Source organism: Schistocerca nitens, chromosome 2, assembly GCF_023898315.1.
Source record: "Schistocerca nitens isolate TAMUIC-IGC-003100 chromosome 2, iqSchNite1.1, whole genome shotgun sequence".
Taxonomy (NCBI): Eukaryota; Metazoa; Arthropoda; class Insecta; order Orthoptera; family Acrididae; genus Schistocerca; species Schistocerca nitens.
Window position 1 is genome coordinate 928,652,791 of NC_064615.1, and position 27,747 is coordinate 928,680,537.

General features: G+C 40.7%; 1 protein-coding gene across 3 annotated transcripts in view; it reads left to right on the forward strand.

The window, feature by feature from the left end:
• Positions 1–24,514, forward strand: part of LOC126237244 (lactosylceramide 4-alpha-galactosyltransferase-like) — a 244,967-nt gene extending 220,453 nt beyond the window's left edge. Inside the window, exon 6 of one of the 3 annotated variants that reach the window (XR_007545056.1) lies at positions 5,533–5,791. Coding sequence is in view for 2 of the 3 variants with exons in the window: in XM_049947154.1 (XP_049803111.1) it covers positions 5,061–5,315 (255 nt within the window). In the remaining variant the exon portion in view is untranslated. Of the gene's footprint in view, positions 1–5,060; positions 5,792–24,313 lie in introns of those variants that run through there. The other 2 variants (XM_049947156.1, XM_049947154.1) reach the window with 2 other exon arrangements.
• The last annotated feature ends 3,233 nt before the right edge of the window (positions 24,515–27,747 follow it).

The window sequence follows — 27,747 nt, forward strand, 5'->3', positions numbered from 1 at the left end:
AATGTCAGCGTCAGAGAAGTTGCTGCTGTACAAGGTAACGTTGACCACGTCACTGTAAGGAGAGAACCAGTTGTTTCCGTATCATGTACAGCGTGTGCAGGCACTATCAGCAGCTGATTGGCCTCCATGGGTACACTTCTGCGAATGGTTCATCCAACAATGTGGCAATCCTCATTTCATTGCAAATGTTCTCTTTACGGATGAGGCTTCATTCCAACGTGATCAAATTGTAAATTTTCACATTTAACATGTGTGGGCTGACGAGCATCCTCACGCAGTTGTGCATTCACGTCATCAACACAGATTTTCTGTGAACGTTTGGGCAGGCATTGTTGGTGATGTCTTGATTGGGCCCCATGTTCTTGCACCTACGCTCAATGGAGCACGTTATCATTATTTCATACTGGATACTCTACCTATGCTGCTAGAACATGTGCCTTTACATGTACAACACAACATGTGGTTCATGCACGATGGAGCTCCTGCACATTTCAGTCGAAGTGTTCGTACGCTTCTCAACAACAGATTCGGTGAAAGATGGATTGGTAGAGGCGGACCAATTCTATGGCCTCTACGCTCTCCTGATGGTTAGGTTAATGTTGTTTAACGTCCCGTCGACAACGAGGTCATTAGAGACGGAGAGCAAGCTCGGGTTAGGGAAGGATGGGGAAGGAAATCGGCCGTGCCCTTTCAAAGGAACCATCCCGGCATTTGCCTGAAACGATTTAGGGAAATCACGGAAAACCTAAATCAGGATGGCTGGAGACGGGATTGAACCGTCGTCCTCCCGAATGCGAGTCCAGTGTGCTAACCACTGCGCCACCTCGCTCGGTCTACGCTCTCCTGACCTCAACCCTCTTGACTTTCATTTATGGGGGCATTTGAAAGCTCTTGTCTACACAACCCCGGTACCAAATGTAGAGACTCCTCGTGCTCGTATTGTGGACGGCTGTGATACAATACGCCATTTTCCAAGGCTGCATCAGCACATCAGGGATTCCCTGCGACGGAGGGTGGATGCATGTATCCTCGCTAACGGAGGACATTTTGAACATTTCCTGTAACAAAGTGTTTGAAGTCACGCTGTGTGTTTCCATTCCATGATTAACGTGATTTGAAGAGAGGTAATAAAATGAGCTCTAACATGGAAACTAAGCGTTTCCGGACACATGTCCACATAACATATTTTCTTTCATTGTGTGTGAGGAATGTTTCCTGAAAGTCCGTACCTTTTTGTAACACCCTGTATAAGCGGAAAACTGTACCAGCCAAGGCAGTCAGAGTTAACTCTTTACGACGATGCTGTAGCTAGCAATCGAAAGCCCGAGAGTTTTATTCGAACTGACACGGTTTGAAAACCGAGTAGGTTTTATTCGGGCACGACGCCGCTAAAAGCAACCGGACGTATCACTGGGATTAAATAGTCACGCTCGAAGTCACGACATGTTATCCAAATTATACAGTTTTAACGTGCTCTACTTACATTTCTTCAGATGGCGAACCAAACCTCTACATTTAGTAAAATAACTTCAATCACCACACTCAAGTACTATTATTTTCTAAATAGAAAAAGGTAATCTATATTAAACGGCTTTCACAAACGTAAGGAAATTTTTGTTGTTATATGCTCATGACTCGAATTGTTATTATGTGCCCATAATATTACGATTTATTATTGTGTACCTGTGTCCATTGCTTTGAGACAATCATTTTTCTGAATTGTCGAATTTATTACTCAAAATTTAGATAAACTAAGGAAACAACGAATTGAACTTACAAGTAGTTAGCAGTAAAGCTACTTGAAGAATGCATGTACAAATGTTTTATTTTAGCTGGTTGTGCTTGTGATCACTATATTATTTCAATTGTGGTTTCCTGTATTTGCTCATGTGTGTCATTTGTCTTGTATCAGTGTTGCAGTGTACTGATGTTGTTATATTATTTTGGGAAAGTTATACAAGTGTGTTGTTTGTAGAAATTGTAGTGGCGTGAAATTTGTACATTAGTAACCCATGCGGATTGTTGTAGCGAAAATGTTCTGTAAGGAATTTTATGGATGACGGAGCGATAGAGGTTATGGAGTAAGTGAACTACGAGGGTTGCCCAGAAAGTAATGCACCGTATTTTTTTTTCTTCAATAAATCTTTATTGAAGATCATGAGAATTTCACACACGAAATAAATGTGTTTCATCTACACACACTATTTTCCCACGTAATCTCCATCCCGTTCAGTGGCCTCCCTCCAGCGCGAAACAAGGACGTGTATGCCCTGTCGGTATCAAAACTTCTCCTGGTGGTAGTCAGTGCTAGACTGTCTGTATCACCTTATCGTCGTCCTCAAAATGTCTTCCACTAATGGCAGCATTCAATGGCCCAAACAAGAGAAAGTCCGAAGGAGCTAGACGAGGGCTGTAGGTTGACTGGGGTAACACTGTCCAACCGTGTTTTGCGATGTGTTCAGCAGTACTCAGACTTGTGAGGGGCCGAGCGTTATCGTGTTGCAGCAAAACACCTCCTGGGTTGCTGTGGCGCCGAAGTCTACGTAAGCGCGTCTTCAGTTTTGTTAATGTGTCGACATACGCTTCTGAATTAATGGTACCCCCTCTTGGCATAACATCAATGAGAACCACATCTTCAAAGTTCCGGAAAACGATGATCATAAGCTTACCGGCGGAAGCAGTTGCTTTGAATGCTTTCTTCTGTGGGAAGTGGGAATGGCGCCATTCCATCGACTGTCGTTTTGTTTCGGGCTCAAAATGGTGAACCCAGGTTTCATCACCTGTCACAATCCGGGACAAGAAGGCCTCCACCTCAGCTTCAAAACGTTGCAACAAATCATGACAAATGTTTTTTCTGTGTGACTTGTGATCCACCGGTAGACACTGCGGGACCCATCTTGCACACACTTTTGAATATCTAAGAGTGCGGATACTTGCATCCTGACAATGTTTCCGGATAGGAGACACGGATCCCCGCGGCTAAAATTCGCTGTCTGTATGGCAGCGACAACGTGCCGATCATGTCTGTATGTATAAATTTATCGATAGTTACTAGATGTGATACATAAAATCGATAAAGTGGAAAGAACTATTCAGTATCCATGTAGTGTGCTAAAATATCTTAACATTATAATTATACTTTACAAAAGAAATGTGGATTATTTTCGCTATATTGTAGAACATTCACAAGTTAGCTTAAGTCCTAAATTTTTGTCGTACTACCGATCGACATAATAATATATCAGTGTATTGACAGTTACAATCCGAAAAAAGTACTCACGCTACGATTATCTATCGATGGCACCATATCATTTTAAATTCCTGACGATAATGGGAAACTCCTTTCTCATCGAGAGATTTTGAATCGTTTTTTTTTTTTTGCAACATTCCACAAGTAGATTTAATCCCAGTCTTGGTACAAATTTTTATTCGTCGTCTCAATCTGCATATATACATAATATATTTTGAGACTTCAAAATGTCTCTCGAACAAGATAGTTTCACTTGATTTAATTTTTCCCCAGGTTATTCCACTGTTGAGTGTCTCTGGTGACACCCGTAGCGCTATTCATTATTTTCCACAAGCTGTCACTAGTCACCTAATTCACTGCTTCCATAAGCAGCAATTTGTCATTTCAAGAAATCGAAACCGTTACTTTTATTGATACCCCTTGTGTTATTTCCTCTCATATTTCTTCATAGCTTTAAAGTGATTTGTGTGTGTGTGTGTGTGTGCGTTTTATTTTCTAGGTATTGCACTTTATTTGATGTATTTTGTACATTGTATAGGCTCGTTGAGTGGATGATATCCCGAAGCTGTTACAAAAAAAAAAAAAAAAAAAAAAAAAAAAGAATGTAATATGACTACTAAGGAGTCAGGAGCCAGTTAATAAAAATATCTCGGAATTACTCTATACAGTGCTTGAAAGACAACATTCACATGAGCGCTTTGTCAAATATAGCTGGTACACCGAAGCTTTATCGCCTTTGTCGTCACTTTATTTACAACGTGTGAAGTGTAACTTAAGCTCTATGTATCCTCTTGCGATATGGTAATAGAGATTATGTCATTCGTCAGCTGTTACCGTCGTTCCTTATTCTTTTCGGGAAACGCATGAATAATTGTGCTGTAATACGCATATCACGAAGCCTTAATGTGCATCCTATTGTTTTAGTCTAACTAGGATCATTTTGATAAATAACAAGGGCTCATATTTAGCTTCGTTAAGATATCATAGCATCAAAAGGGAAATTAAATTGTTTTTATCTGCAGCTACATTTTAACCTGCAATTCACAATTAAATATCTGGCAGAGGGTTCATTGAACCACCTTCAAACTATTTCACTACGTTCCACTATCGATAAACGCTAAGAAAAAACGAACACTGAAATCTTTCCGTACGAATTCTGGTTTCCCTTATTTTTTTGTGATTACCACCTCTGTCTATGTAGGTGGGCGCCAACAATGTATTTCCACAATCTGAAATGAAAGTTGCTGATTGAAATTTCACGAGAAGATTGTGCCGCTACGAAATATGCCTTTGTTTTAATGGTTGGCATCGCAACTGCGGATCATATCCGTAAAACTCTCTCCCGTATTTCATTGCGGTAAGAAACAGTGTTATCGATTCTGAGGACACCTCTCGGCTGTTTCTGAAATATTTTGAAGAACTGTATGAATACACTCTGCTTGAAGTGTTGTATATGAGTACATATTAAAGAGCTTCAGCACCTTATCGAATTTAAACACTGCAAGGATCAACCATACTCTGTACACTATCACTGATCTTAACTTCGTTTCATTATTTTGAACCATACATTAAAAAGAGATGTTCGTATTATATGAGCGCCCTGCTTATCGCGGGAAATTTACGGTTTTGCTTTCTTGTAGTAACGTTATCTATTAGAACATATATTTCATATTTCACTGCATTTATCTACCGAATTAATTATCTTAAGTGAGTATTTTTTTTTCATGCTATCTCACAGCTTCAATTAATCATCTGAAATGCATTATGTCTATTCCACTAGAAATACAATGCTTTGTTTTATTTTGCACAGAGGCGGCACATGACACTCACCAGACACCAGAACAGATGCTACTCACTGCCTGTGCAGCTCTGCACAAAATCCAACCTGCGTCTCCTCCGTGCACAGAGACCGAAAAAACGAAGAGGGGGACTTGACCAATCAATGCTACCAAGTGTCTCCTCCAGGCAGCAGACAGGAGAAACAAAGCCTGGTTCCATTGCTCAAAATTTGCCATCGGTTCAACGTCTAAGGCTGAACAATCGGGTGCATTCCACTTGGGTCTGAGGGAGCCAATCCAGAGCCCGCACGTTAAGGAAACCCAGGCAGATAAATGCCCCTCTAGAGTGGCGCCTCAAACCAGCATCGAAAATCGAATTCAGCGGCCGTTCGCACGACCACCAACAAGACTGAACCTAGATAGTCCAAGTGAATTCACGAACATACATGCGTTTGTAATGTCACCCCATTCGTGCAATCTAGCAGTCATCTATGTTTAAGGAAGGTGGTAAATGTTACACGACGTGCTGAATAATAAACGTTATAAAAATGTAAATAAAACTCATTCAATTCGGTTCATGGTTATCTTCTCCCCCGACGTGGTAAAAATATGAGAAAACACAGGCAGAGAAAAGATAATCTGGAGAACTTAAGGACACAACAAAGTGTAATGGAAGGTGGATTTAGTGCCGCCTATTAAGGCAAGGAATTTTTCTTTTTTGTTTTATTTCTACTTTCGCTAGCCGCGGTGGCCGTGCGGTTCTAGGCGCTTCAGTCCGGAACCGCAGGACTGCTACGGTCGCAGGTTCGAATCCTGCCTCGGGCATGGATGTGTGTGATGTCCTTAGGTTAGTTAAGTTTAAGTAGTTCTAGGTTCTAGGGGACTGATGACATAAGATGTTAAGTCCCATAGTGCTCAGAGCCATTTTCATTTCTACTTTCAGTAAAATTGTTTATTTTCAATTCAATATTTGGCCTTAATTACCTTTTTCTACTTTCTATCCCACGAATAACCACTTGTACTTCAGTTTTTATTTTTATTTTTCTGGATTTGTTCTTAATTCTGTCCGTTTCGCTACGACTCTCACTGCGTGTTTAGCTATACTTTTATCTGTGACAGTGATGGTCGAACTTCTGTACTAAAGAGCCAGTTCTGCCTTTGTGGTGTGGCCTCTTGGGCCACATACGTGTCGATGTTATTATTAATTACTAATCTAGATAAATTAGTATGTTATGAACCCCGAACAGAATAGACAGACTAGTTACAATAACGGAGCAATAACCTGGCAAATGCCCTTCAAGTACAATCTGTGCTGAATACGGTGACCTGTTCACAGAGGATAGCTGACATGGTTTGCCCGCATTTGGCCGGTTGGTGACGTGCTGCACTGACAGAAGCGAGGCGCATGCCCTGCAGTATTTCTCAAACGATTTTATAGAAACTTTGCGGTAAAAAATTTAATTTTTGCGATTCTTATAGCTTTATATGTTAGCTTCATGATGAAGTTCCCATCATTCTGTTACTGGTCATAGTTATTGTGATACATGCGTTTAAGTAAAACACTACAAAAAGTTAGAAAAATTTTCCAATGAAAAATAGGGGTTGTTGTGATTTTGCTTTTGGTGCATATTACATAGTATGTTGCTGCAGATGAAATTTATCCAATACATTTGAATTTCATTTGTCTTGGATGGAAGTCTCTATCTGTCACCAATCTCGAGAAAATTGATTTAATGTAGTGTACTCATTTGCGATCGTGTATGCCAGTGACAAAGCCAGAATGAAATATCCATTACATGCATCATATCGCAAACGGTGTGAGATATCGAAACGAGATTTTGGCGAACGATAGCACGCAAAGACGAGAGTATTTTGCCGTATGGTTAACATGTTACCGAGTTATTCCACTAGTTACAGACTTTTTCGATGAATCAATCCAATTTTTAAGGGTCATTGATAGCCGGTGTAAAGATATTGTTGTGGGTTTTGTTACAACGTAAGTGAAGATATTACATTTTTATTTTCTTTTACCGAGGATGTGCTTTTTCATAAGTTATGGACCTTACTTGTCCTTAGTTTCTCAATTATAAAGTTAATAAACCACTGTTTCACAACATTTTATTTAATTGACAATCTGCAAAATCCGCTATTTTCAGCGAAAGAAGCAAATTCATCATGGCAGCAAGGTAAATGTGAGTGTTACTCAAAATTCGCTACTCATGATGCTTCTCTGTAAGTTAAAAATGGTTAACAAGTCGAGCGAAAATAAATCGGTGTTTTTGTCGCATTTTCAGTGCATTTCTTTTTGGATAGTAACCAAAGCAGAGCTCTTTCTCTATGGCCACCAGACAAGTGTGGGCATGGAGGGGCTTTACTTCATATTTACAATAATTATGAGTTAAGAAAGGCACTTCCCTCAAGCGCTTGACACTTCCCCTGCAGCAAGTTGATGACCGACAGCCCCCCCCCCCCCCCCCCCACCGCTACTGTTCTCCCCATGCTTGTCCAGCCAAATGTGCATCTACCCCCCACTTTATTCTATACCCACTCTACCGATCGTTAAATGTCTATGCCATTTAAAACACTTTGCGTTGACAGTTCTCTGTTGCTGCCATACTTAGCGAGCCGAAAGTTGCGACACTGTTATTGTCTGATGGAGTGTTGTGGTGTTTTATGTGTGAGCGAATTAATGATTGATTAATAATGTTCATTTTACTTGTATTGACATGCATTATGGATATGAAACACGATCCAAAAATGTTGATTAAATGTTTTGAATGTCATTTTTCTTCTACTCCTTGTGTTGATTTACAACAGCCTAATATTAATTTCATATTTCTTTTTACAAATATGTACTGAATTTGAAGGTCACTTTAATGCACTTTGATGGATCCATGTTACTTCTATTTGAAATTATACCATAGCCGATGAACGGCAAGAGTCGCACATGTTCAAGCAATAAAACATCCTCCTCACACATCTTCTAACCCTGCAGTGTCCACACAACATATCTCTCTGCCCCCGAAGAAGGCTGCCAGCTGTACTTAGCTCAGGGCTGAATTCACTAACGTCAATTAAAATTAATCACATCTTAAAGTATTATTGCCTGTGTAAGTATTTTTGTTTGCTACTGAACAGGAAAAGTACAGTAATGTTGGTTGATGTATGTAGATTCAGCTGGTAGTTCTTACACACTTAGTATTGTAAAACACAGCTGAGAACTGCAGGCCACATGAATATTTGATTAATGATGTATGTGCCTGGCACACTGCAATTGGAATTGGATTATGACTGACCTATGATGCGTGACTGTTCTCTTATGTACATACATACATTACTCTCTCTTTCTCTCTCTCTCTTTCTTTCTTTTTCTCTCTCTCTTTCTCTCTCTCTCTCTCTCTCTCATGCATAAATGTGTGGAGGGCAATAACTGTGATGTAAAAGAAAGGAAGGAAGGTTAAGGCTTTAATTCCTGTCTTCAACAAGGGATTAGGGACAAAGAACAAGCACAGATTGTTGCAAGGTAGGGAAGGAAACTGATCTTCCTCTTTTGGAGGAACCATCACAGCATTTGCATGGGGCGATTTAAGGAAATCACAAAAAATCTGAATCAGGATGATCACATGTGAGTGTGAACTGTCATCACCCCATATGTCAGTCCAGAGTGCTAACTACCTCGCCACAGTGCCACCTCACATCTTGAAAAATGATCTGTGTATTTTTGTATTTTACATTTGTTTCCAGATTCACATTTCAGAACAAATTCATACTTACTTGGCCATTTATTGTGTAATTTCTTCCCATTAAGAGAGTTTCCTATAGCTGTCACGGCTGTCAAACTGGAGGAGTGCAGAACAACCAACATGAAAAAAGACGAAAATGAACATTTAGACAGTGCAGAAAGAAGACATATCTTCAACTGTAGTTTTATACAAACACACACACACACACGATGTTATATATATATATATATATATATATATATATATATATATATATATGTGTGTGTGTGTGTGTGTGTGTGTGTGTGTGTGTCAAATTTGCTTGAAATGGATCCAGGAGTTTGGGAGAAGATATTGGAACACAAACACTGGATCCATTTCAACCAAATTTGACACAGAAACAACGTGACTCAAGAATATCAGCACTGTGGGTTTTATAACCTCCTACCTGCAATAGGAGCAGACATAGGGAAAAACGTGGTTTTTCTCAGCACCTGGCAAATTGGCTGCCCTTCACAGTCGACATGTTGTGTGGGGAAAAGTATTGGCTTGCCTTATTGACCTACTTTGCAGTGCAGACTATATGTCAGGGACAAGAAACGGTTTTACTACCCCTTCACATGTAGGCTGCCCTTCATGATAGCTGTGTCGTGTTGAAGTAGTACAGGACAGCCTGCATGTCAGAGGCAAAAAAGAACTCTTTTCAAGGACCTGATGTGCAGGTTACCTGACATGACAATCATGTTTTGGCTTGCTGAATAGACCTGTTTTTCAGGGGCTATTTGTGTGGATGGACATGCCAGTGGAAAGTTTGAAAGGAAAGGGTGGGTCATGGTAAGGGGCAGGAGGAGATGATAGAGGTGGGGAGCAGGGGATGGATAGAGAGGAGGCAGGATGTCATGGATGGAGGGAGGAAAAGAATGGGGATACACAGAGAGAGTGTGCTAGGTGGAATTGGACAGACAAAGGAGAGAGAAGAAGAGATGGTCAGAGTGTGGGAAGCAGCAGATGGACAGAGAGAGGGGGAGAAGGAGACTGACAGAGATAGGAGGGAGAGGAGTTAAACGAAAATAGGGAGTGGGGGAGATGGACAGATTGTGGGGGCAGGAGGAAGAGGGCAGAAAACTGGGAAGGAAAAGATAGGCAAAGAGAGGGGGGGAAGGGAGAGATGTGCAGAAGGAGGGAGAGGAGAAGTATATGGACAGAGATAGAAAGAGAGAGAGAGAGAGAGAGAGAGAGAGAGAGAGAGAGAGAGAGAGAGGGAGGGAGAGGGAAAAAGATGTGGTCAGAGGAAGGGGAGAGGGAGATACATTCAAAGAGAGGGGGTGGAGGATTTAGAGAGTCAGAGAGGGTTTGGAGGAGAAAATAGACAGGTAGAGATGCATTACAATTATTACAATCAAAATTGGTAAAAATACTACTTAGTGTGTGTAGAGGAGCTATGTTGGTGTAAGAAACTGCTAGTGCCCATAGCAGTGGCAGGTGGTGCTTAAAAGGGTTGGTAACGCCTGACATATAGGCTCTCCTACATAACTGGCAAATTCTGTGAGTAGTACTGGAATGCATTACATCAGTTATACATGCAGATGGGCATTGCTGAGCAGTGAGAGAGGGGATGTGGAGATGATTATTGAGAGTGGGGATGATAAGATGTATGGAGAATGGGGGAGGAGATGGTCACACAAAAGGGGAAGAGGAGATAGACAGGGAAGTGGAAGGAGGAGATGAACAGAGGGGTGAGGAGGAGATAATCAGAAAGAGTGTTAGGATGATAGGAAAAGAGGTGAGGAGGAGGTCAAAGATGGGAGGTGCAGATGAATGTATAGATTGAAAGGAGGAGATGGACAGATAGATGGGGAGGATGTGACAGACATGTACAGGAGGATGAGGGGATGGACAGAGAAGGGGAGGAGAAGGAGATGCACAGAGAGAGGAGAGGAGGAGATGGTCAGAGAGAGTGGGAGAAAAGGATGGTCAGATTGAGGGGTGAGGAGGTTGTCGTGAGAGAGGGGGGGCATTGCGTGATGAACAAGGAGAGGGGGGAGATTCACAGAGAAAGGGGAGAAGGGCATGGACAGTGAGAAGGGAGAGGAGGGTATGGACAGAGAGTGTGTGGGAGGAGGAAATGGAAAGAGGGGGAGGAGAAGGAATTGGACAGAGACATGTGGATGAGAGTAAGGGCAGGTTGTGGTAGGAGGATAAAATGGACAGAGATAGTGGACAGAAATAGTGGAAGGAGGTAAAGTTAGAAAAAGGAGGAGATGGTGAGAGAGTGGGGAGGAAGGGATGGACAGCGAGAGGGAGAGCAGGAGATGGACAGAATGAAGAGAAGAAGGAGGTGATTGCTAACAGATGACTGGAAGAAACAAATATCTGGGCAACACTGGGTACTCGGCTAGTTTAATTATAAAAAAGTTGATTAAATAATAAATACAACACTACACAGTAAACGTTAAACAAAATTTTGCTTACAAATGATGTGATCTGAAGTAAAAAGTAAGTTAGAAAGAGGAAAACAAATAAAAATGCAATATCATATGGACAGAACACAACACAGATTATGTCATAAGGACTGAATATAACAAATGTTTTATGTAAACGTATTCCTTTTATTGTGCTTTTCTGTAATAGAAATGTGTCGAATGTATGCAGCGAGTGCTTTGCCCTCTGATGTATATGTATCTTATGTAGATCAAATTTGTATCTTACTGAGATAACATACTTTGCGATATCTTTGATATCTTTATCTCCGATCGCTCACGTAGGGAACCAGAGGCGCTATATTCGCAGGCTTTTTAAAACTCTCTGATGATATTTGGCATTGGTATTTGACATTCTACTCACCGTAATAAGAAAATATAAAAAGAATGGTCATTTTTTTGTCATCAGTTCTCTGACTGGTTTGAAGCGGCCGACCACGAATTCTTCTCCTGTGCGAACCTCTTCATTTCAGAGTAGCACTTGCAACCTACGGCCTCAATTGTTTTCTGGATCTATCCCAATCTCTGACTTCCTCTACAGTTTTTGCCCTCTACAGCTCCCTCTAGAACCATGGAAGTCATTCCCTCATGTCTTAACAGATGTCCTTTCATCTTGTCCCTTCTCCTTATCAGTGTTTTCCGCATATTCCTTTCCTCCCCGATTCTGCGCAGAACCTCCTCATTCCTTATCAGTCCACCTAATTTTCAACATTCGTCTGTAGCACTACATGTCAAATGATTCTTTTCTGTTCCGGTTTTCTCACAGTCCATGTTTCACTACCAGACGAACATTCCCATAAATTTCTTTCTTAAATTAAGGCCGATATTTGATATTAGTAGACTTCTCTTGGCCAGGAATGACCTTTTTGCTATTGCGGGTCTGCTTTTGGCGTCCTCCTTGCTTCGTCCGTCATTGATTATTTTACTGCCTAGGTAGCAGAATTCCTTAACTTCATGAACTTCGTGACCGTCAATCCTGATGTTTAGTTTCTCGCTGTTCTCATTTCTACTACTTCTCAGTACCTTCGTCTTCCTTAGATTTACTCTAAATCCATACTCTGTACTCATTAGACTGTTCATTCCGTTCAGCAGATCATGTAATTCTTCTTCACTTTCTCTCAGGATAGCAATGTCATCAGCGAATCGTATCATTGATGTCCTTTCACCTTCTATTTTAATTCCTCGATGTACAGATTGAACAATAGGGGCGAAGGGCTACATCCTTGTCTTACATCCTCTTTAATACGAGCACTTCGTTCTTGGTCGTCCACTCTTATTATTCCCTCTTGGCTGTTGCTTTTCCGAAAGTCAAATGGTATGTCGTCAGACTCATACATTCTACACACCAAGGTGAATAGCCACATCCACCAATGATCTTAAACCGAGCGAGATGGCGCAGTAGTTAGCACACTGGACTCGTATTCGGGAGGACGACGGATCAATCCCGCGTTCGGCCATCCTGATTTAGGTTTTCCGTGATTTCCCTAACTCGCTTGAGGCAAATTCCGGGATGGTTCCTTTGAAAGGGCACGGCCGACTTCCTTCCCTAATCCAATGACACCGGTGACCAACCCAATAATCTTAGAAATCCTGGTGGAATGTTATCTATCCCTTATGCTTTATCTGATCTTGAGTCCTCCAAAGCTCTCTTAAATTCTGATTCTAATACCGGGTCACCTATCTCTTCTAAATCGACTCCTATTTCTTCTTCTATCACATCAAACAAATCTTCCCCCTCGTAGAGGCTTTCAGTGTTTTCTTTCCACCTATCCGCTCTTTTCTCTGCATTTAACAGTTGAATTCCCGTTGAACTCTTAATGTTGTCACCCTTGCTTTTCATGTCACCGAAGGTTGTTTTGAGTTTCGTGTATGCTGAGTCTTTCTTTCTGACAATCATTTCTTTCTCGATGTTTTAACATTTTTCCTGCGGCTATTTCGTTTTAGCTTCCCTGCACTTCCTATTTATTTCATTCCTCAGCGACTTGCATTTCTCTATTCCTGGGTTTCCCGAAATATTTTTGTACTTACTCTTTTCATGGATCAATTAAAGTATTTCTTCTGTTCCAAAATGGTCTCTTCGCAGTTATCTTCTTTGTACCTTTGTATCCCACTTCTTTGGATACTGATTCTTCCTGATTTATGTCTTAAACTTCAGCCTACTCTTCATCACTACTATATTGCGATCTGAGTCTATGTCTGCTCCTGGGGACGCCTTACAACCCAGTATCTGATTTCGGAATCTCTGTCTGACCATTATACAGTCCAACTGAAATCTTCTCGTATCAGCTGGCCTTTTCCAAGTATACGTCCTCCTCTTGTGATTCTCGAACAGAGTATTCGCTGTTACTAGCTGAAACTTCTTACAGAACTCAATTAGTCTTTCTCCTCTCTCATTTCTTGTCCCAAGCCCATATTCTCCTGTAACCTTTTCTTCTACTCCTTCCCCTACAAATGCATTTCAGTCTTCGATGACTGTTAGATTTTCATATCCCTTTACATGCTGTATTACCCTTTCAATATCGTCATATATTTTCTCTGTTTCTTCAGCTTGCGACGTCGGCATGTAGAACTGAATTATCGTTGTCGGTGTTGGTTTGCTGTCAGTTCTGGTAAACACAAACCCCATTACTGAACTGTTCACAGTAACACACTCTCTGCCCTACCTTCCTTTTCGCAACGAATCCTCCCGTTATACTATTTTCTGCTGCTGTTGATATTGCCCTGTACGCATCTGACCAGAAATCTTTGTCTTCTCTCCACTTCACTTCACTGTCCCTTACTATATCTAGACTGAGCGGTTGCATTTCCCTTTTCAGATTTTCCGGTTTCCATACCACGTTCAAGCGTCTGGCATTCCACACTCCGACTCGTAGAACGTTATCCTTCCGTTAGTTATTCAATTTTTTTCTCATGGTAACCTCCCCCTGATCTGGCCCTGTCAAAGCGGCCTTGCTGTGTTGGTACTGCGAACGGCTGAAAGCAAGGGGAAACTACAGACGTAATTTTTCCCGAGGGCATGCAGCTTTACTGTATGGTTAAATGATGATGGCGTCCTCTTGGGTAAAATATTCCGGAGGTAAAATAGTCCCCCATTCGGATCTCCGGGCAGGGACTACTGAAGAGGACGTCGTTATCAGGAGAAAGAAAACTGGCGTTCTACGGATCGGAGCGTGGAACGTCAGATCCCTTAATCGGGCAGGTAAGTTAGAAAATTTAAAAAGGGAACTGCATAGGTTAAAGTTAGATATAGTGGGAATTAGTGAAATTCGGTGCAGGAGGAACAAGACTTTTGGTTAGGTGAATACAGGGTTATAAATACAAAATCAAATAGGGGTAATGCAGGAGTAGGTTTAATAATGAATAAAAAAAGTAGGAGTACGGGTAAGCTACTACAAACAGCATAGTGAACGCATTATTATGGTCAAGATACGGAGACGAAAATTTAATAGTCATGGGTGACTAAATTCGATAGTGGGAAAAGGGAGAGAAGGAAACATAGTAGGTGAACATGGATTGGGGGTAAGAAATGAGAGAGGAAGACGTCTGGTAGAATTTTGCACAGAACATAACTTAATCATAGCTAACACTTGGTTCAAGGATGATGAAAGAAGGTTCCATAAGAAGCCTGGAGATACTAGAAGGTACCAGATATATTATATAATGGTAAGACAGAGACTTAGGAACCAGGTTTTATATTGTAAGACATTTCCAGGGGCAGATGTGGACTCTGACCACAATCTATTGGTTATGAACTGTAGATTAAAAGTGACGAAACTGCAAAAAGGTAGGAATTTATGGAGATGGGACGTAGAGAAACTGACTAAACCAGAGGTTGTACAGAATTTCAGGGAGAGCATAAGGGAACAATTGTCACGAATGGGGTAAGAAATACAGTAGAAGAAGAATGGGTAGCTCTGAGGGATGAAGTAGTGAAGGCAGCAGAGGATCAAGTAGGTAAAAAGACGAGGGCTAGTAGAAATCCTTGGGTAACAGAAGAAATATTGAATTTAATTGATGAAAGGAGAAAATATAAAAATGCATTAAATGAAGCAGGCAAAAAGGAATACAAAAGTCTCAAAAATAAGATCGACAGGAAGTGCAAAATGGCTAAGCAGGGAAGGCTAGAGGACAAATTTAAGGCTGTAGAGGCTTATCTCACTAGGGTTAAGATAGATCCTGCCTACAGGAAAATTAAAGAGACCTTTGGAGAAAAGAGAACCACTTGTATGAATATGAAGAGCTCAGATGGAAACCCAGTTCTAAGCTAAGAAGGGAAAGCAGAAAGGTGGATGGAGTATGTAGAGGGTATATACAAGGGCGATGTACTTGAGGACAATATTATGTAAGTGGAAGAGGATGTAGATGAAGATGAAATGGGAGATACGATACTGCGTCAAGTGCTCTACTATCTGAGCTACCGAAGCACGACTCACGCCCGGTACTCACAGCTTTACTTCTGCCAGTATCTCGTCTCCTACCTTCCAAACTTTACAGAAGCTCTCCTTCGGGAGTGCTAGTTCTGCAGGTTCGCAGGAGAGCTTCTGTAAAGTTTGGAAGGTAGGAGACGAGATATTGGCAGAAGTAAAGCTGTGAGTACCGGGCGTGAGTCGTGCTTCGGTAGCTCAGATGGTAGAGCACTTGCCCGGGAAATGCAAAGGTCCCGAGTTCGAGTCTCGGTCGGGCAAACAGTTTTAATCTGCCAGGAAGTTTCATATCAGCGCACACTACGCTGCAGAGTGAAAATCTGATTCTGGAAACATCCCCCAGGCTGTGGCTAAGCCATGTCTCCGCAATATCCTTTCTTTCAGGAGTGCTAGTTCTGCAACGTTCGCAGGAGAGCTTCTGTAAAGTTTGGAAGGTAGGAGACGAGGTACTGGCGGAAGTGAAGCTGTGAGGACGGGGCGTGCGTCGTGCTTGGGTAGCTCAGTTGGTAGAGCACTTACCCGCGAAAGGCAAAGGTCCCGAGTTCGAGTCTCGGTTCGGCACAAAGTTTTAATCAGCCAGGGAGTTTCGTATCAGCGCACACTCCGCTGTAGAGTGAAAACTTCATTCTAATAATGAAATATTGTTGCACTGGTAGTTGCCATTAGTGTCCCTGATGTGATGTATTAAGAGTGAAAGTCTAAGGTATCACCATATTCCAAGACAATTTTTATATTACTATAGAAGGTGGGATTATTAGATTAGTTGCTTTTCTCATATTCGTTTTGTCTTTTGTATTATTGTGTACTGTGACCTATTTTATGTGTCTTGTTCGGTAATAAGTTTAAAATGAATGACTGAGTTTAGGTGACGCTGAAACAGTAGAGAAGAGGGTCCATCAAGAGACAGAGCATGTAAAAAGACTACATCATGTAATTATTTACCTTATTTGTGTACTAATTATTATGTATAAGTCTTCATTCTAGGAATTTTTTCAATAGATGAGGAGAAAAGTGTCTAAAATTCACTATCAGTTCCTTGCAGGAAGAGTAAGTGTTGTTGATTTTGTATACAACGTGTATGTTGTGGATGTCCTCCTCAAAACAGAGAGACCAATTAGTTAAGCTCTTGTGTTTATGTTTGCTTACAAATAAATTTGATTTTTCTTCTCTTACCTATCAATCATAAAAAAAGACAATGGCAATGCTGTAACTTCAGCGGAACATGTGTGGGTAAAAGAAGAAAAGTTGTGTTTGCTCCTGATGGATCTCATCCAAAAAAATTCATTATTGCTCATATTACCAAACATTCATAATTTTAGTTATTATGTTCTTTTCTGTGATGGTTTGTGTCAGCTGTTTGTGCAAGAGAATGAAGACATACAGAAGTGTGCCGGCCGAAGTGGCCGTGCGGTTAAAGGCGCTGCAGTCTGGAACCGCAAGACCGCTACGGTCGCAGGTTCGAATCCTGCCTCGGGCATGGATGTTTGTGATGTCCTTAGGTTAGTTAGGTTTAACTAGTTCTAAGTTCTAGGGGACTAATGACCTCAGCAGTTGAGTCCCATAGTGCTCAGAGCCATTTGAACCATTTGAACATACAGAAGTGTGGACAAAATTTTTGTTTGGATCATGATAAAGAGAGTAATTAGTGTAGTTGTTTTGATTTCAGAATTGTTGGACTTACGTGTGTAGCTGTAAGTAGTTGGAGTGATGAAAGTGTGAACAGTAGTTATTGTACTTCGTTGAAGAAGTAGTTAGTTCAACTCAGGTGAACTTCTGAAGATTCTTCTTATATCTTACAATTTGTAGTGTGAATTGAGGAATATCTGTAAAAATAGGAATAAATGCCATGAACCACTTGCATTTTCATTTTTTTGTATCACTGAAATATTTTACTTTCATTATGATTTATTGCAGCCCCATATGTATTAATTGTGTCTGTGAAACTGATTCTGTAACTGTGTGACATCAACCGCTGATTTTCATTGGTCAATTTGTTACCCACTCAGGTAATTAATTCTTATGTGTATGTTTTAGGTTTATGTACTTCAAGGTAAATGATGATGTTCAATTGTAAAGATAATCTATGGAACGGTCACGCTCATTGTAGATATTTTCTGAAGAATTAGATGTGAAAGAAGACTTGAAGAAGGTAAAGAAACCAAGTGGGCACAGAAGTACTGAGGCTCTTTGACGTTCTGATGGGGCTGTACTGACGAAGACCACTCACCAAAACTGAAATCAAACTGAGTGATCTGTCAGTATAAGTAGGTACAAATGCAGGAGCGATCAAATGCCACAGAGTCACGATAAAGTTATAAGTGTTTTTAAAGTTCCACAATTTTGGTCCACTGGACTGTTCTGCAGTTTTCCATGCTTAGTCTCCCGACCTTCCTCTGTCAGAATCGTCACTCGGGTCTTACTTGTATGCATAGGAAACACCTTATTGACAGTCGAGAAGAATGTGCGCAGCACTCAGGAGTGTGATGTGTAGCCAGACCGTAAGCAGTGTCATTTTTGCTAGGACGTTACTTACACCAAGCTGCTACAACATACTGAATTATGGATATCCACATGGTTTGACTGGTGTAGATGAAAAATATTCAACAGTCTCCCATGCTGTCCTCAATTAATCCATTGTGACAGAAGCTGATGAGATAGTTAAAAATGATGGAGTCCTCCTTAACTTCAAATAGTGTCAGTGCATGTGAAGCAGACTTTTCCCTAACCTTTTTGGTGTGCTGTTAACCTCAAACATTAGTGACAAGGAAAACTTAAATGGCTTGCTCCTTTCACTTCAAAAGTAGATTATGAGTCCTTAAAATTTTGTGTAGGTCAATTACTCCACAACTTTATTTAATTTTTTGTGAGGAGGACTCAATGTTGGGATCATCATAAGTAACTGATTAGCTGTTAGTAGTTAGTCTAAAAGCACTTGGGTTGAAAACTGATACTTCATTACACTATTGCTTTTAAAGACTCAATCAGCATGTTATTTTCAGTGATAAGATTCACATTTTCCCATAAGATGCAAGGTGTTAACTATATTTTGAACGTTCATACATTTAGTGCTTTAGGATGGATGTATCTGCCAGAAATAGTTCAAAAACTTGTTCTTCGCTTATTCAAACAAAGATGTTGTTAGCATTATTCTCTTATGACTTGCTTCTGAGTAACTTAAAAAAAGTAATATTTGATGCTGTAATGTTTATCAAGCTCTTCAAGCAACATATTGGGTACATAGAGTACAATAGTAAGGATTTAGCTGTAAGGCATAACCATGTAGTAGTATGTTCATACAACATTTTTGAAATTACCCTTTATTTTATTATTTTTTACAAATCTGTCATTTTAGCAGTATTTTAGGATATAATGATACAATTTGTAATTTCCTTTGGTCATCTCCTACAGGACACAATCCAAATCTTCCCAGCCCTTAAGGGCGACGTAAGCAAACGTGGCTGTTGGTTGGCTGGTTCACTTCCTTGGAGTGTATTATATCGACACAAGCTTTTTCACAACCTCTTTCCTAAGTAATTTTGTCAAACGCGGTCTTTGGCGAATCAGTGTTGCTCACAATCAATAGCAAATAATCCTGTGTTGAAAGCCATGTGAATTTCTTCTCAGAAGAGAGTTATTATTCGAGTGTAGCCCTAGTCTGGTTCCAAATGAAACTTGGAGAGCTATTTTCGGGCTCACATGCTATTCCAACAGAAGTCCCTTTCCTTTAATGGAGAGCCAAGTTCATAAGCAGAAGTACTGTGTATAGTAAATCTGGTGACATCAGTCTACTTCATATTCAGTGCTGAAGTTTAGTTTTGAATATGGAGTTAGCTGCCTATATTTAGTAATATCGTTCCACACAGTAGAATAGGTGCGCATAGTTTGCAGGTTCATAATTATCTGGAAGCTGGTCACTGATAAGTTTATTCATTTCTGTGCAATCACAAATTTATCTATGTTTTACCATTAATGGAGTGTAAGATTACTTTTTGTGTTGATGATTCTTGTTTACATGTTGCAATGAGATATTCCTTATTTGTAATGATAAGGTTATAAACCTCCCTGATGTTGTTCAATCCGTATATTGAGCAAGCAGTAAAGGAAATGAAAGAAAAATTCGGAGTAGGTATTAAAATCCATGGAGAAGAAATAAAAAACTTTAAGGTTCTCCGATGACATTGTAATTCTGTCAGAGACAGCAAAGGACTTGAAAGAGCAGCTGAACGGCAAGGACAATGTCTTGAAAGAAGGATATAAGATGAACATCAACAAAGGCAAAAGAGGGTAATGGAATGTAGTCAAATTAAGTCGGGTGATGCTGCGGGAATGAGATTAGGAAACGAGACACTTAAAGTAGTAAAGGAGTTTTGCTATTTGGGGAGCAAAATAACTGATGATGGTCGAAGTAGAGAGGATATAAAGTGTAGACTGGCAATGGCAAAGAAAGCGTTTCTGAAGAAGAGAAATTTGTTAACATCGAGTATAGATTTAAGTGTCAGGAAGTCGTTTCTGAAAGTATACGTATGGAGTGTAGCGTGGAAGTGGAAGTGAAACGTTGACGATAACTAGTTTGGACAAGAAGAGAATATACGCTTTCGAAATGTGGTGCTACAGAAGAATGCTGAAGATTAGATGGGTAGATCACATAACTAATGAGGAGGTACTGAATAGGATTGGGGAGAAGAGGCGTTTGTGGCACTACTTGACTAGAAGAAGGGATCGGTTGGTAGGACATGTTCTGAGGCATCAAGGGATCACCAATTTAGTATTGGAGGGCAGCGTGGAGGGTAAAAATCGTAGAGGGAGACCAAGAGATGAATACACTAAGCAGATTCAGAGGGATGTAGGCTGCAGTACGTACTGGGAGATGAAGAAGCTTGCACAGGATAGAGTATCGTGGAGAGCTGCATCAAACCAGTCTCAGGACTGAAGACCACAACAACAACAAGGTTATAAACTGTTTATGTTGTCTTTAAAAGTCAATACATACCTTGCTAAACCCATGTCTTGTGAACTCATTTGTCAGAAACACATTACCCATTATTCTTGCTTCATTTATTCTGCCGTGTAGTGAGCTACCATCTTGTCATGCTGTGGAAGTCAAATGTTTCTTATAGTCGCATTTGTAAATCGTTGTTCAGCTACAGAGCAGGCACTCCCAAAGTATAAACAATAAACAGTAGGATGTCTGTATATGTTAGTTAACTTTCAGAAACTGAGTAAGGTAAGGATACGTGTGATTTACTGCTGGACGCTGATATGAGACTTGTGGTTGCATTGTTACACTGAACTACTATTATGACGTCCAATAGGACCTTAGGCTTTTTTTAAGTGATCTTTCAGTTAGTTAATTATTTTCGGCATTTTGAATTTGTGTGTACGCAACATAGGAGACTGCCCCATAGGACGGCAAGACACTATAAATGGAAAGCAAACATGCATTCAAAATAATCTAGTGCCTTTATGAAACTATTCGCTCGTGTACTGCATACTATATTTCGATATGCAGGACCATTCTTCATCCTATTGCGCTGAATTTAAGTAAGCATGTTGCGTTGATTATTTTCCACGTATTCTAGAGTAAAATCGAATTACTAACTTTTTTCTCTCTCTAATTGTGCATATCATTAGTATCAGGGCTTTTTTTGTCACTACCTGCATGATAATTCTGTATTTCACCAGACACACACAACATACAATTTTCAAAGCTCCCATTAATATGCGTTAAACACTGTAGACACGTTTTGTAGAGCTTTAGAATGGTTTTTAAAAAGTCTTTCGTTCAGTTATTAAAGAAATGTAGTATTTCAACTAATTTTTTCATATTGCGTTACACAGCCACAAATTTATTACAAGACAGTTGTATTTTCCACTGGTCTGTTATACAATCACTGTCATTTATATCAATGATCAGCTGAGTTTGGTGATGTGTCATTTACAAATAGTACTAGCCATCATAATTTTACAGCGTCACTCTGGGATGGGAGTATACTTACATCCATCTTTCATTTAAATCTATAACCACTGTCATAGTGGACTCAAGCCAGAACAATGATTTACACTCATCAACAAATTAACGCAACATAACTGGCACAGTGGCATGTGTGTGTAAACACAAAATCGCATAATATATAGCACAGAACATTGCTTTACATGGGTTGAGTCGACACTGTCCACGACAGCCCGCATCCATGTGCATATAGGGGGAGGGGAATGAAGCAACTATAAGAGAAAGAAGTGGGGGGAGGCTAACTAGAATATGAGCTAAAGCAAGTGATGGTGCCTTGCTCAATACCAGCAGCGTCATCTCGGCACACACCACGTCCCAGCCTGATAACTAACCAGCACGGCATATGGCAGCTGCACTGCTGCACTGTCTGAGCCAGAAGGGGCACTGGCGTCTTTCCAGAGTGAAAATTGTACAGCAGTAGAGGAGTGTAAAATGAGTACACTGAAATAAGGATCTAACGGTCGGAAATGAAGATCTGGTTTCGAGTAGACATAAAAAATTATATCTTATGGAAACAACTTACTCTCATAGCACTTGTTCACTGTGATGACCGACAGTCTCAATGCAAGCATTAGAATACTGCATAAATACAGCGAAAAATACTTAACATGAAGCTAAGTGAACTAAAATATTTTTCGTGTTAAACTGCAGCTGCACTGAGGCTCAGTCGATTTGCTTTGGATGAAGAGGTGCGCAACTGGATACAGTCACTATATTGTCTCGCAGTGGGAGAAATATATTAATAGTTATGATGATTACCTTTGATATAATAAACAATCTACTCATTTTTTTCGGTCTGTCTCGTTTTCAACCGACTGCTATCATGTGTGATACATACCCATGGTTGATTAAGCATCTGATATTACGTTATTCACTTTCACACAGAGCTAAATAACTGACGTTATTCCATTTTTACACACCACAAAGGGAACTGTGGGAATCTAGTCGAGTTCACAATTGTATTCACTTCGTTGCTGCAGGTCTGTGTTACTCAGATGAAAGTTTTACATACATTAACATACATCAATTTCCTAAAATATCGTTGAATAAACACGTGGTTAATGGGATAATGGGACATCCCTTTCATGCTGGTCACAAACGTCAGTGTACATATGGAGGTATTTTGGTTTTGCCACCTTTATATGAATTATTCAAAACTTTTTATAACTATTTGTGTACTTGTTTAACAACGATTACGATATGATCATTCCCTTGCTGACATCAAGATGGACCTAACAATGTGACATAAGCGTATGCTGGATGTCTGTAATATCTGTTAGTGATTTCATAATAAATTTTTGACACAAATGTTCATAACTTCGTCCATAATGTTACACATATGCTAAATATTTTAATGAGCTAATCCCACTATGGCGGGTTTGATACTGTCATCAGATTATTGATAGCATTTTAGGAAGTAGCTTCAGCGTTTTCCGTAAAAATTCTAAGTTTCAGTTTTAACAAAATCAGTTCCTGGCTATTTTTCTTCACTTGGTTAAGCGAATGGTGGAATGTTCTCCCTACCCCCTTTGAAATTTCCAAGCCTGCAGGCCACTGCAGCAGACTGGCCAGCTCGCCACGTCCATTCACAGCTTGCTGCAATAAACGGTGGCTCTCTAACTTACCTCGCCCAGTCACTACACGGCAACTTGCTAGCCACAAATCGCTCAACGAAATACTCTCCTCTTCAAATACAACGCTTAGTGGTCTCACTGCTCATGATGTCACAAAATAATGAGTGCGAAATGTAAATGATTGAATTTATAAACGAGACTGGGAACCAGCAGAGGAGTGCTCTGACGAAAACAGGCCACCATCAAGTTGGTCGCAGCTGGCGAAGGGAATACAAGGTCATGGGTTTACAGCACTGCTGTGGCGACAGACTACACTTGCTGCCGATAGATGGCGCAGCTTGCAAGACTATTGTAGCCCAATTACGACAGCAGAGGGTCACTGACACATTCCAGATGATTCGGTATCACACACTAACCGATGTAAACAGCAGAAATCAAGATGGAAAGGCAGTATTTAAGGATGCGTGAACCAACCCATCATCATCGAACAGCTTGGCAATAATGTGACATCGAGCCTGTGCTATGCCATGCCACGCCGATGACGTAAATGGTTCTGTCTCAATCAAGACATGTCCAGTATACATTAAAAAATCCTTAACTTCACCTATTATATCAGAAAATCAGTAAACATTCAAAAATCCTTAACTTCACCTATTATATCAGAAAATATTTCTCTGTTTACTTTTAAAATCTCTTATTTCTTGTTTCTTATGCTCACCTAATCTCTCAACTTGACACATTTGGTTGTTTAGTTCTTCAAAAATCCCACTAAATTTCGAAATTCTACCACAAAGACTGCAAGATTTCAAAAATACAGCTTTAAAAACAATAGTGTTCTGTCATGGTCGCCAAATGTTGCGAAACAGGAGTCTCCCTGGTAATACTTCTGTCAGTAATTACCGTGTTTATTTAAATAAATTAGTGATAAAAAATAACTGATTCTTCAAACTGATACCAAATTTTTCAAAAAATACTAAATGTGGAGAAAACCTTATATGTTTACAATAAAAGAGCATAAGATCTCTAGTATGTGATCTGGGAATAACTAACAACATAAAATTTTAACTGTTCCCAGAAGTCCCTGAATGTTACACTCACTTGGACTGAAACACAATTACTGATATTCACGAAACAGGTAAGCAACGTCCCACAATGACTATGGAATACAATAGTATGACGAGTTCTGAGATGTAAACAAACAGCAGTCAGTACATGGTTGTCACATTTAAGGATTACACTGGTCTAAATTCTTCGCCAATGGAAATCCACCTACTCTTTCCTGATGGATCGTAGACAACAGCCTTAATAGCAGAAACCATACGACACGTATGTTTTACTAGTACTTTATATTAAACAAGACGTAATTCGATATTCAGTATGGATGTGTATGCAAAGCGGGAGAAGTAACATTCACAAACAACTTTTGTATGTAGGAAAACATAAATAAAACATAAAATGAAAATGTGTGTATCACTCCAGATGAACGTATAGCACATGTTAATGCTTCAAGAATTAAAACAATGTCAAAAGAGAAAATAATGAAAAATGTATAATGTTTTTCCACATCAAAGCCTTTAATAAAAGAAATTATTTTTAGTTAAACGTTTTTAAATTACTGAAAGTATGATTTTAAGTGCCTGGGACTAAATTTACGTGAGATAGGTAACAACAATGAGAAGTTGGAAAGGGAAATTCAGCAAAAATTTTATATTTTTATTATGTGAGTTCTTTCGAAAGAGATTTATGAAGGAGAGCTTCCGAACTGTGATCGTGTCCAATGAAGAAACACTTAGTTGTGGTAAGTGGCGTGCCGTCATCCAACGTGGGCGGCCCATAAACCAGAAGCATGCTCCTAGTTAAGAATTACAACTGTAATTATCATGGCCACTTGTATAGCGAGGCAGTAGTAGGTTAGTTTATTACTGTCTTCTCGTTGATTGAAGTACCTGTAGTCAGCGATGTATGCCGAACTTGCTCCATACTTATATTTATTATTTACAGCACGTGTTCAGTGTCAAAAGCAGATCACTTAGTAAACATGTCATTCCACTGTCCGAACTGCGTAATTTTTGAATCATTTTGTGGGAAATTAGATCTTGACATGATGTATGTTTGTACATCACCTTCACAGTCCGCACTGTGCATCGAAATCAGTCAGCTTGGTAAAACTATTATTTCCCTGTTCCGATTCTGTAGCTTTGAAATCATTATTTTCTGACACAATAGTTTGCAACGAAAATCATTTTGAGCTATGTGTCCATTAAGTTCACAGTTCGAGCTACACATCGAAAACAGTACACTCAGCAAACATATTACTCCGCCACCAGCACTTCACAATTTTCAGGTTACTTTGTGTGTAGATAATTAATGACAGGAAATACTTTAATATATACGGTGTCCAAAAAGTCCTTCTTTCATTCAAAAAACTTGGAAGTATTAGCGACAGAGAGTCGTGTTTTATTGTAAAACGTTTAGGAACGTTCAACGTCCCTTTTTCTGCTATGCCCGATTTTCAGTACGTGTCCCACGCGTCGCCCACAGAACGTGAAGATGATATTTGAGTTTTGCGCATATGAAGGTCAACATTACGGTACCAACAGTTGTGATTACTTCATAGATTCATGCACCAAGGGTAAAAATGTCACTGTTATTGTGTAAACGCGATCCTTGTTTCGTTTCGTTTTGTTTTGGTTTGCGTTAGGGCGCAAAAACAAGGGTGGTCACACGCGCCCAAGTGAAAACTATAGAACACGAACACCGAGAGGAGTTAAACGACATACGTCAGTCCCTATGAACAGAATAGGATACAGCTAAAAACAGGCACGTGGAAAACGGGCTAAAAGAACACCATACACAAAAAGGAGTATCAAAACTAAAAATTAAATGGCCTTCGCCATATTGCTTCGGCGGATAAAAAGTAAAACGTGGGCGACAGCCCAAGCGTCATTTGATAAAACGGCTGATAAATCAGATGGAAAACCCAAGCTGAAACATTCCAGCAGGAAGTGGCGGACAGTTAAAATTCGGGCGCAATGTGTACAAAGTGGTGGGGTGGTGCCACTTAGCAAATGATGATGGCTGAAAAGGCAGTGCCTACCCAATACGCAGCCGAATTAAAATAATCTCCTCCGGGCGGGAGGAGCGAGAGGAGGCCGTCCAGCCGGCCGGTGTGGCCAAGCGGTTCTAGGCGCTTCAGTTCTGGAGCCGCGCGACCACTACGGTCGCAGGTTCGAATCCTGCCTTGGGCATGGATGTGTGTGATGTCCTTAGGTTAGTTAGTTTTAAGTAGTTCTAAGTTCTAGGGGACTGATGAACTCAGATGTTAAGCCCCATAGTGCTCAGAGCCATTTGAACCATTTTGAGGCCGTAAAAGGCGCTGGGAGAGGCTTAATAAGCCGAAGCTTATTCCTGTGAAGGGAGGACCATTGGCGATGTCAAAGTGACCCCAGCTCCTGACAGGCGGCAAGGCAGAGATCATCGGAGGGAATATAGGTACTGGCGGGCTGAGGTACAACGACTGCAACCTTGGCAGCAGCGTCAGCAGCCTCATTTCCTGGTAGACCGACATGACCAGCGACCCACAGAAACATGACACTGGCTACACGAAGAGTGAGCGACTGACATTTTTCCTGGATCCGCTGCACTAAGGGATGAGCTGTGTCCAGCGCACATAGACTTTGGAGTGCACTGAGTCTGAGCAGAGGACACAATCGGAAAGGCTGTGTCGCCGGTTGTACCCCGTGGCCTGATATAAGGCGAAGAGCCCAGCTGTAAATACTGAGGAGTGTACCGGAAGCCGATAACGAAAGACACAGGTGCCAATGACGAAGGCACACCCGACCCCACAATCAGTCCGAGAGCCACCAGTGAAGACAAAGGCACTATCGCCAAGTTCAATGCGAAGGTCGTGAGTCTGGACGAGATATACCGAGGCTGGAGTAGTGTCCTTAGGAAGCGAATGAAGGCTAAGGTTAACATGGGCCGCTTCACGAAGCCAAGGTGGTAAACGGTTCACACCCACTGGGAAAGTTGCAGATAGTGTGAAGTTAAGCCGCCATAGCAAATGGCAAAAGTGGACTCCAGGAGGTAATAGAGAAGAGGGACGAGCCCCATACTGACTGACGGTCAAAGGAATAATCAAAGAAGGAGGCATAGGAGGGGTGGCAATGTATGGCAGAGAAACGGCATGCATACCTGCTGAGGAGGAAGTCACGGCAGTAGGACAGTGGTACTCCTGCAGCTTCAGCATATAGTCTCTTAACCGGGCTGGTGTAAAAGGCGCCCATGGCCAAATGGATGCCACGATGGTGGATAGTGTTGTGACGGCGTAAGAGGCATGGGCGTGGAGACGCATAAAGCAAGAAGCACCCATAGTCTAGTTTAGAACGACAAGGGACGGGAACAAACGGAGGAGGGTGGTTCGATCGGCACCCCAGTAAGTAAGTAAGTACCAGTTAGGACACATAGGACATTGAGGGACAGTGTACAGGGGGCTGCCAGGTAAGACAC